General features: G+C 37.9%; 1 protein-coding gene across 1 annotated transcript in view; it reads left to right on the top strand.

Moving 5' to 3' along the window:
- The window catches only part of LOC150080769 (ras association domain-containing protein 1-like), a 298031-nt gene extending 287507 nt beyond the window's left edge, over positions 1–10524 (top strand). The window contains exon 10 of the mRNA XM_090380815.1: positions 10363–10524. Coding sequence (XP_090236941.1) covers positions 10363–10524 — 162 coding nt within the window. The remainder of the gene's footprint in view (positions 1–10362) is intronic.
- Positions 10525–11159: the final 635 nt, after the last annotated feature.

Raw genomic sequence — 11159 nt, forward strand, 5'->3', positions numbered from 1 at the left:
ACAAAAGCAAAGAAGTTAAAAAATAAAGCATGGAATTTATTTCATAGATTCCCAACCACAGCTAATCTTATCAACTACAAGAAGCTAACGGCAAAAGCATATCTCATTCAAAGGCAAGCCAAGAAAAATTCTTGGGTTCAGTTTGCATCTACCATAAACAGAAACACTAACTCCAGGTTAATATGGAAGAAAATTAGGCAGATTTCCGGCAAATTTCCAACCACCCCTTCACCAATTCTTTCATGGAATGGGCAAGAACTCTCTGCTCCTGAGTATATAGCAAATGCCTTTGGGCAAAACCTTTGCCCAGTTTTCAGTGGCATCAACTCATTCTCCTGATTTTCAGAAAATAAAGACCAAGACTGAACAATGAGCCATCAACTTTTGAACCTCAATTTTCCTTCCGTATAACCAGCCTCTTCAATATTCTGAACTTCTACATACCATTAAAAAAACATGCAACAGTGCCACTGGGCCAGATGGAATATCTTGTATCATGTTACAAAACCTTGGTGACAAAAATTAAAAAATTTACAAATACTGCTGGTCTGCTATAACCAAATATACCTGGAAAAGATCCTACCAGTCTGTACAGTTACAGACAGACCAATTTCCCTCTCCAGTTGCCTCAGTAAATTACTTGAAAAAATGATCCATAATCTTCTAGTTTGGATCGTTGAAACCAACAACTAATGAGTAATAATCAGCATGGCTTTCGCCAGAACAGGTCCTCCTTAGATCTCATGATCAAAGCTGAGTCTGCAATTCATAATGCCTTTGTAAAAAATTAACATCTTGTTATGGTTTCCATAGACGTAGAGAAGACATTTGATACCACCTGGCATCATGGCATTCTCAGTGACCTCCATGCTCTTGGTCTATGAGGCAATCTTCCTATATTCATCAGGAACTTTCTTCAGAATCATTCATTCCAAGTTCGATTCCACAACTTGCTTTAGGCGCATTATAGCCAAAGTAGCTTATGCGCCCTGAAACCCCCATAATAACAACAACAACTCACTTTCTACAACATTTTTACAGGAAAAAGGAGTGCCAGAATTGTCTGTACTGAGTGCAGCCCTTTTGCCCTTAGAATCAATTCCATCACAAAAGAATTTCCAAATACTGTTGAGTCCTACCTTTATGCCGATGATCTCTCTATTTCTTGCCATTCTCAGAACATGAAATCCATTGAACAGCATCTGCAGATATCGCCGAATAAAGTCCAAAGGTGGACGGGTTAAATGGCTATCCATCTATCATAGCAGAAAACTGTTGCAATCCACTTTTTCAATCAATGGAAAATGCATACAGATCCTGAACTTCAGATATCAAACTTTACCATCCCAGTGACTAACAACATCAGATTCTTGTGATTAATCCTTGACAGGAAATTAAATTTCTTTGAGCACATTAAATTTGTGCATACTTCCTGCCTCAAAAAGCTAAACATACTAAGAGCTTTATCTGTCTTGTCTTGGGGAGCAGACTGTACATCTTTGCTGCTCTTACATAGAACATTGATCAGATCCCTTTTGGATTATGGCACTCCAATCTACGACTCTGCCTGAAAGAGTACACTAAGATGGCTGGATCCTATACAGCATAATGCATTTCAGATAGCGCTTGGTGCTTTCGGGACATCTCCTACTCATAGTTTATATATATTGAAGCTAATGAGCCCCCTCTTTACCTCTGCAGAAAAATGCTGCTTCTTAAGTATGCAGCCCAAATACAAAGTTGCTGGCAGCATCCTATTGAGCCATACCTCTTTAATCCACCACTGAAAAATCTCTATAGAAACAAACCCACTAAAATAAGACCATCAGGCTTATGCCTTATTGAATTACAACAGAGTTGGAATGTTCCTATTGTCAACGGGCAAGAAGTAATGAATTATTCTCAACCACCTTGGACTCCCTCTCCGCAATTAACCTGCGATACTTATCTTCACAAGTGGGGAAAGAATCATCTGCCGATAATCAATGTGAAACAACTCCATGCAATCCATATTCAGAAATATGCTGATTTTTTGTCAATATATACTGATGACTCCAAATCACATTCAGCCTTGGAGCAGTGGTACTATTTCCTTCTACTATGGCGCCTCCGTAGCCAGGTGGGAAGGAGCAGCAGTGCGTAGCACACGCTTCTTGATTAGACCGGGGTTCGAGCCCGTCACCGCCAAATATGGAGGATGCGGAAAGGTCAGGGAATGACCACCGCATATCCCGGAGCAATATGGCCTTAGTTGCTAATGCTCCTATAAACCCAAATAACAACAACAACCTTCTACTATCATTTTGGGTGCTCTTCCACCTAAGTATAGCAGTTTTCAGCAGAACTCAATGTAATAAAATTAATCTTAGAAAACCTGAGTCACTACCCTTCTGTAAAATACATAGTATACATGGACTCGCTCAGCTCAATTACAGCAATGCAAAATTCCTCCTACAAAGTTCACCCTGTGTTAAATGAAATCAGAAGTCTCCTATTGCAAATTGAAGAACGTCATCAATCAGTGACCTTTTGCTGGATCCCAGCACATTCGGCGATAAAGGGGAACGAACTTGCTCACAAAACTGCTAAAAATTCATCAACTTTTGATTTAATCTCTGTCTATGTTCCAGCCTCTGACTACAATCACATCATACAAACAACATGCCTTGCAGAGTGGAAATATCTATAGCACACACTTGCACAGGCACAAATAGGACATACGTATCTGACTCATCTCATCCATCTGCTCACAGGCGAGGATCCTCCTCAGTGTCCACACTATTCAGCACATTTATCAGTGAAACATATCCTGATTGACTGCCCACAGTATCAACAGGACAGAACATCCCTCCTGACTTCCCTGACAACTCTGCAAGAACTGATGACATTAAAGCATATTATTGGTGACGAAGCAAATATCAATGAATTTTTTTCTTTTCTGAAAAAATTGGAATGTATCATAAATTCTGAAAGACCTCTGTAATAAAAATGAAGTCATTACAACTGAATTTTGTTTTTTAGCATTTCACTATGAATACATGCACTGTAGCCCCAGAAGCTTATGCAACATTAAACTTCCGTAACACACACACACACACGCACACACACACACGCACACACACACACACACACACACACACACACACACACACACACACACACACACACACACACACACACACACACACACACACACACACCTTCAAGATATCAGCCTTTAGTTCCTCACAAGTTTTATACTGATCTGTAGTGGCTGGTGCAGCATAAGCCTGAGGCTTATGCTGCACCAGCTAAATATGGTTAATAATAATAACACACAAGACTTTCAGCATATAAACCTGCTTCTCGTGTCTGGGCAGAATTGCAGACATATACACATTCTGACCTAATTCACAGCATTTTTTTTGGCATGATCTTAAATATATGGTAATTTTTCATTAATTAAAATTGTTTTCCTTGAAATTTATTCTCTTTTCAAAATTTATATGATTTTCTTATTTTTATGTACTGTACTGTACAATATGCAGATAGAAAATACTGTAATTATACAGTACATACTGTACTTCGTTTAAGGTGCCTGTCTGCAGGATGACCTGATTGAAGTGTTTAATACCCTTAGGGTTGAGTAAACTAAATGCCGAGGAAATATTTATACTTATTCATGTGACATACATAAAGGAGCATTTTTTTTTTTTTTATGAAAACCCCAAACATGAGAGGTATTAGAAACTATAGAACTTAGTACCGTGATTGGATTGGAGGTTGAGAAGATGAAAGAAGATATTTGTTGACATTAGACTTGAACTTCTGTTGACTGTAATTTTCAGGAAATACATATGAAGGAAGGTTGTTCCAGAAAACGGCAGTTGAATGAATAAACGAGGAAGATGAAAAGTTGGTTCTGTGAGTTTGAAGTTGTACAGTAAATGGGGGCGCCTCCGTAGCCAGGTGGGAAGGAGCAGCAGTGCATAGCACATGCTTCTTGATTAGACCGGGGTTCGAGCCCGTCACCACCAAATACGAGGATGCGGAAAGGTCAGGGAATGACCATCGCAGAGCAATATGGCCTTAGTTGCTAATGCTCCTAAAAAAAACCAAATAACAAAATAACAGTAAATGGATGTTGGTAGTGGCGGCATGTGTTTGGACTGTTTTGAAAGAGAGAGTGGGAATTATAGAAGCCAATTCAGAAGAACAGTGCCCATGGAAGTATCTGTAGAAAAGGCATGGCAGAAACAGAATGTCTATGACACAGAGAATGGAGAGACTCTGTTAGAGATGAGTCATTAATTAACCTAACTGCTGTCTTCTGAATGGAATCTAGAAGCCTAGGAGAGAGGTTTTGGAGGCACTGCCCCCAGATGTGGGAACAATATTCCATGGTAGGGTGGATTTGCAATTTGTACAGAGTGAGCAGCTGTTTGGAAGAAAAAGTAACCCTGTGAGTGAAAGAGAAAACCCAAGTTTTTTAGATGCAGAGCAAGCAATATTTGTAATGTGCTTGTGCCAAGAGAGATTATAAGTCAGGGTAATCCCCAAAAGAGATATATCATCTTGCCTAGAAATTGGAGTGTCACCAAAGATAAGCATAGGAGCAGAAGAATCCTTTTTGCGAGATATAAGACAAGACACGACTGAGTTTTAGAAGGATTGAAATCAACTAAGTTGTCTTTGCTCCACTGGAGAATTACCTGGAGATTGGCATTTAAGGAATTGGTAGTGGATATTCGAAAAGTTGAAGCTGATAGAGCAGGACAAGGTTTCTCAAAATGGAAAGTGGAATTTCTGAAAATGGAAAGTGTGTTATCATCGGCAAAACTATGGATAGGATTTCCAGTCAATGGAAGAAGTTCATTAATATACAAGAGGAAAAGAGTGGGGGAAAGAACTGAACCATAGGGAACACCAGCATTAGTGGAGAAGTTAAAAGACAGAGAGCCATCTACCATCACCCTCAGTGAGTGATCAGAGAAGAAAACTGGATAACCAATTACAAAAAACAGTTGTCAAACCATAAGATGGAAGCTTATTTAGAAGACCTTTATGCCAAATACAATCGAAAGCCTTTGAGATGTCAAGAGCAACTACTTGTGTTTCACTGATCCTTTCCATTGAATTAGTCCATAAGTGGGTAACATAAGCCAGGATATCACCAGTGGATCGACACTGACAGAATCCATACTGGCGATCATTGATTAGGCGGAAGGTTTCTAGGTAGTTTAAGAGTTGGTGGTTAATTGATTTCTCTATTACTTTAGAAAGAGTAGAAGTAATTGCAATGTGACGATAATTGGATGGGAGGGACTTGTCACCCTTTTTAGGAACTGGCTGGATATGAGCAAATTTCCAAGCAGAAGGAAAAACGCCTTTGGAATAAGAAAGTGAAAAAAAGGCAGCAAAGAACAGGAGTAAGTTCAGGAGCACAGGTTTTGAGAACAAGTGGAGAAATACCATCAGGACCTGGAGCTTTCTTAGCATCATGATTCATCAAAATCCTTCTGACAGAAGACCACAGGAGGCATTGAATGGAGCATATTGGGAATGATGGGAGATATTTTACCAAGATCATTAATACATGAGTTGGAAGAAAAATGGGATGTAGCAGGTCAACTTTATCCTTTGCTGAAGTGACAACAGAACCATCTGGTTTTGACAGAAGTGGGATCAGGGATGGGCAAAAGTTGCGGCAAATAGCTTTGGCAAGAGAACAGAATGCTCGGCTACCATTAGGACAAGAAGCAAGTTTTCTACTCTTGGCCTGTTCAAAATCTAGTTTGGACTGATTAATAACTGCTTTAAAATTCTTGCAAGCTTTGGTGTAGGCAGCAAATGAAACTGAAGAGTTGGAAACAAGCCAATTATGATACAACATTCTTATCTTCAACAGCCTTAGCACATTTATTGGAAAACCAAGGTTTAGATAAAGGACGAGATTTTAAAGTGGAGTGTGGATAAAGGATTCCATTCCTACAAGAATAATTTCACTGACACAATCTGAGCAAGAATTGACATCAGAAGTTTTGAAACAGTAATCCAACCATGGAAAAGAAGAAAAGAAATCTCGCAGGTCACCCCATTTTGCATTCTTGTAATGCTAAACAACACGAGGTTGGGAATCACCAAGTTTTGATCTGAGGTGCCTAAAGGACCACTCACTTCGACCATGTACTTAGAAGGGTTGTTTGTGAGAAAAAGATCAAATGTGTTGGCTGTATGGTTAGGATTGTCCAGTATTCTTGTAAGTAAATGAACAATCTGTGCAAAGTCAGTAGTAATTGCAAATGCCTCAGCATCTGGACCAGCTGGGTCAGTGTGACTAAAAATCAGAAGCCAGCTGGAGTTGTGAACATTAAAATCACCAAGGAAAATTACTTCACTGTTAGGAAAGCAGGACTGTTGAAAGTCAAGTTGCAAAGAGAGGAAGTCAAAGAGCTCCAAGTGATTAGTGGAGTTGGGAGAACGGTAGAGACAACAGCCAAATTTGACAGAATGGGGTAGAGAGATTTTAAGCCAGAGAAGGTCAAAAAGAGGAGATTCCAAATTACCAATTCTCTGATTGGGAATATCAGAATGGACATATGCACAAGTACCACCTTTGAGGCAAAAGGAATCATACAGCGAATAATTTGGGCAACTGAGATGAGCAGTAGTTGAATCAACCAATAACTGCAATTCTGTCAGAAAAAGTACATGGGGTCTGGCAGACTGCAAGTGTTAATGGACATTGTTGAGATTAGAATTGAGACCACATATATTGTGAAATGAACTAGGAAGTGTTTGACAGGTTTAGATCTTTTCTCAGATAAGCTTATCCTATTAGTTTGACAATTCATGGTGTATTCAATAGTAAGAAAAAGTGGGGGAGAGACACATGCTGTATGAAGTAATGAAAATTTTGGATATGGCATACACATGGTAAGAATATACCCAGATCCTTGACATAATGTGGCCTCAACAATGCCCCAGCATACACACTACTCGGACTCTCTCCAGTCACTACCTGGCAGAATAGAGGTAGCAAAATTATACACTGGCTGATCCAGAAGTCTGCTGTACCAGTAGGTTCTGTTCGGTGTACTAACTAGGAGTCAGCCTGCAAACACCGTTTTAGAGCTGTACCCTCGAAATGTAAGGAAGATTGGATCTCACCATGATGTACATCATAGCCTCAAAAGTCATCAGTCGTACTGCATGATGGAAGAGATGGGGAAAGGGTTGACTGGAACTTAACTCTGTAAACTAAACATGAATTCCTCCAATAAGCAAAGTGGTGGTATTGCACCGGTTGATGAGAGTCATCTACTAGTATTGCCTGGTAACACAGAGGGGTTGCATTCCTCCATGTGGTGTGGGCACCACACCTCGACCCCTGCTTACATTAGTTCACACCTGGGTGGTCAGGTCACCCACAGTGTGCTCATGCATGGGGGTTATACCCAGTATTACTAACAGTCCCACCATTGTGAAGGTGCAAGCAGAGGATTTGGCTGTCACAGATGTCCGGACTTTGCTGTAATTGGGGCCTATTGATTTGAGTGTCACCCATATATCAGTTCCATCAGCGTTTTAGATGCCCAGGTATGACTGATAACTTTTGAGGCTATGATGTACATCATGGTGAGATCCATGTACAGCTTGTCTAGCATATCTGAGAGAATGTCTATGAAACCCTATAAAGTCCAAAATTTTCCCATTCAGCTCTAACAAAAAAAAAAACTAGTTGATATTATGATGTTCAAAAACTGTTTATTTTTGGTTTTACATGAGCCTAATATATAAAACAGCACAACGAAATATTTTAAAAACAGTAATGGGCAAAGGTAAAGAAAGCCAACATGAGAACGACGAGAAATGTCGGATAGCTTATGCGGAAAATTAGTTTCCCGATATGGCACTCTAGCACTGCTCGCTCGGTAAACAGACTGTAAGTGTTATCGATCTGGAGCAAAGTCGAGAATGATATACTGATTGACAGGTAGGCGTAGGCATAGCAAACGATGTGCAAACACAACACATGATAACATTGGATAACAGTAGCATTCATGATAACAGCAGCATTCAGAAGCACTAATGGTAGCTTGCCCTAATGAACACTTTCCATAATGGTGAAAAAAGGTCAGGTTACCTCCACTTGAATCCCATAGGAGCTTGACCCCTTCCCGAAGTTGAGGGAGTAACATAACCTTTTTTCTTTAGAATCCATCATATTTAGAAATACATTCATAAAAAAATTAATTTTTTATGACTGTATTTTTATTTTCTTGTTCAATAATATTCCCTAATGGTGAAAAAAGTTCAGGTTACCTCCACTTGAATCCCATGGGAGCTTGAACCCCTCCCGAAATGGAGGGGGAACATAATCTTTTTTCTTTAGAATCATGGGTGGACTAGTGCATAAATTGTTTATTAACAAAATATTAATTTTTTATTACTGTACTTTTATTTTTAATGTCAGGTTATGAAATATAACGAAAAATAAAGAAACCTTTTTCCTTTTTTCGTAACCAAACTTAAATCAACAGTATAGTAAAAACACTCATGAACTCCAAAAATCTGCTTTTAATAATGAGAAAAAAACATAATGAAGAACATAAAAATGAAAAGAACCAAACTTTTATTAATTTAGCTTTCATCAAAAAATCAACAAAGGTTTTATTTTCCTTTCAAATTTTTTCCATCTTTAAAAGATTCATCCCTACTATTACCTGTTTACCGTTCATCACAAAACTATTATGCACCATTCTTTACTCTCATAAATACACATTATAATGCCAATCAATGTCTAGTCGTAGCTTGTCGTCTGTCGTGCCCACCATCAATCATTTCATCGTTTGCCATGCCTACCTGTCAATCAATATATCCTTCTCGATTTCAGCTCCAGACCGATAACACCTTACTGTCTGTTTACCGAGCGAGCAGTGCTAGAGTCCGGTATCGGGAAACTAATTTTCTGTGTAAGTTATCCGACATTTCTTGTCATTCTCGTGTTGGCTTTCTTTACCTTAGCCCAGTCATGCAGTTTCTTCTATAAGAAAATATTTGCAAAACTTTCCATCCAGATAAGTGAAAATATTTTTTACTCTAAGAGCACCTTGAATTCCTTTTATTTGTCCTTTTGTTGGTGTGCAGAAATGCAACATCTAAAATACCTGCATAAATCTCTTTGTGGTAAATATAATCGTGTAAAACTGAATTCTGTCTATCCATTCTTCAGACAAATATTTTTTATATCAGTTATTTTCATTAGTTCCAATTTGATAAAAATTGAAGCCACAACCCATCACACTGTATTGAATGGTTGAAACTTTTCTTTTATTTACTTTTTCTGAGTTTCCTCTTATTTCCCTCAATTTTTTCAAAGAGGTCTAAAGTTTCTCAGATTCACCATCAAAAAAGACTTATAGCATGTCTAAATACTTCACGCTAACAGAGTACAGCTATCCCTCAATTTGTGCAGTTTCAATTTAGTGCTTTTTATAATTTGACACCACATTTCAGGTAACATAGGTCCAAATTCAATTTAGTGCAGTTTTCCCACACTTGTACAATGGATGCACAAGTGTGGCTGTGTCGAACAAACTAGGACAGATGCAGCCAAATCGGTGTGCTCTGCCTGTCCTAGTGCAAGCATGTGCTTGCCTATTGTTTCCCACCATATTAGAAGAAAAATTTGAAATATAAATGTGATAGCAAAGCAAAAATTGATCCAGACTGGAATAAATGAGTCAACATTTCACAATATTTTGAGCAAAGCAGATCAGTATAAGTAAAAGGCATTGCATCAAATTCAGTAGAAATGCATCATATAGGAATAAAGGAATAAATACCATAACTAGGAATAAAGCATTGCAATGACTGAGATGGAGCATCTTTGTTAACTTAATATCATTAGTGCCGACGTGCATAACAGTATCACCTTTTGTGCCCTTAAAAGATGATATCTGCTCTACAACGTCATCTACTTTTGCCTTTTGCAGACATACATTGGTCGTATTCTACCTATCCTTCTTGCACAATATATTTCCTATTTCCCTGACAATACAGTCACCGACAATAATCACCTCCTGTGGGATCAGCACATCCTTCTTTGGGGATTGACGCTATTTTTTCTAATCAACTGTATTTATACACATCCTGTGAATTTTTTTTGACTAAAATGATGTTTGATAATTGAAGGGAATTCTAAATATAGATTTTTATTCTCTTGGCCCATAATTTTTAGAAGATATGTTTCAGAATTTCTGTTAATATGATTTCTAGAAGATATTTTTATTTCCAGTAGCATTTTCATTAATAGTTATGTGTATTTGTGATAACTGTGTATTACATTAAATATTATATGAAAAAAATTAACATTTACAGTGGGAAGCTTTTGCCTTGCCAGAACTGAATAATTTTCTGAAAATTCTTGATCGAGAAGAAGAAGAATACTTGAATCAAGTAAGAACAAAATATCGTCTTCTGCAAGAAAAGATTAGAGAGGCCATGGACAGATTACAGCCACCATCTCCATTGAATACGTGAAATTTATTGAGGATAAACTAACTCATTTTAGCCTGCTCTTTCAGCTGATCACCATGCTGTGTGGGTCACCAAAGATTACCTAAATCTTGCAGTAAAGTACTGCCAACAGCTGTCATGATGCCTCTAGAATGTAGAAAGGTGGTGCCATGCCCTTTTACTTCAGAAAGGTTTGTAGAAGGTAGACATTCACTATATTGTGAAATTAGTTTTAGTATGCTTACCTGTATTATACATTGCATACTCAGTAAATACAAAACTATTTTAATAAAATAGTGAGCCTACTTTTGGCAATGGCATCGAAGATGACATATTCATATATCCTTTGAATAGAAAAAATATTTTACTTTCAAATAGAGTGAATTCTGATTTTTATCCCATTTACTGAAAAGCCACTCTTTGAAGTGTGATCAATGTGTACATATCTTATTAGATATAAGCATTATCCTGAGTTCTCTCATGGTTTTGCAACATGAGCAAGTATGTTAACTTTAGTAAAGTATTACTATAATGACACTTTCATACTTTCTTTGGAAAGAACGAATATGTGATATTAGTGTATGATAAGCATACACTAATGATATGTGCTTTTTCTCCCCACAAATCTTCATTGAAATAATGAGGATGAACTTTGAAAA

The sequence above is a fragment of the Mastigoproctus giganteus genome, chromosome 9, assembly GCF_048544385.1.
Source record: "Mastigoproctus giganteus isolate SK-2022 chromosome 9, ASM4854438v1, whole genome shotgun sequence".
In the NCBI taxonomy this organism is placed as follows: Eukaryota; Metazoa; Arthropoda; class Arachnida; order Uropygi; family Thelyphonidae; genus Mastigoproctus; species Mastigoproctus giganteus.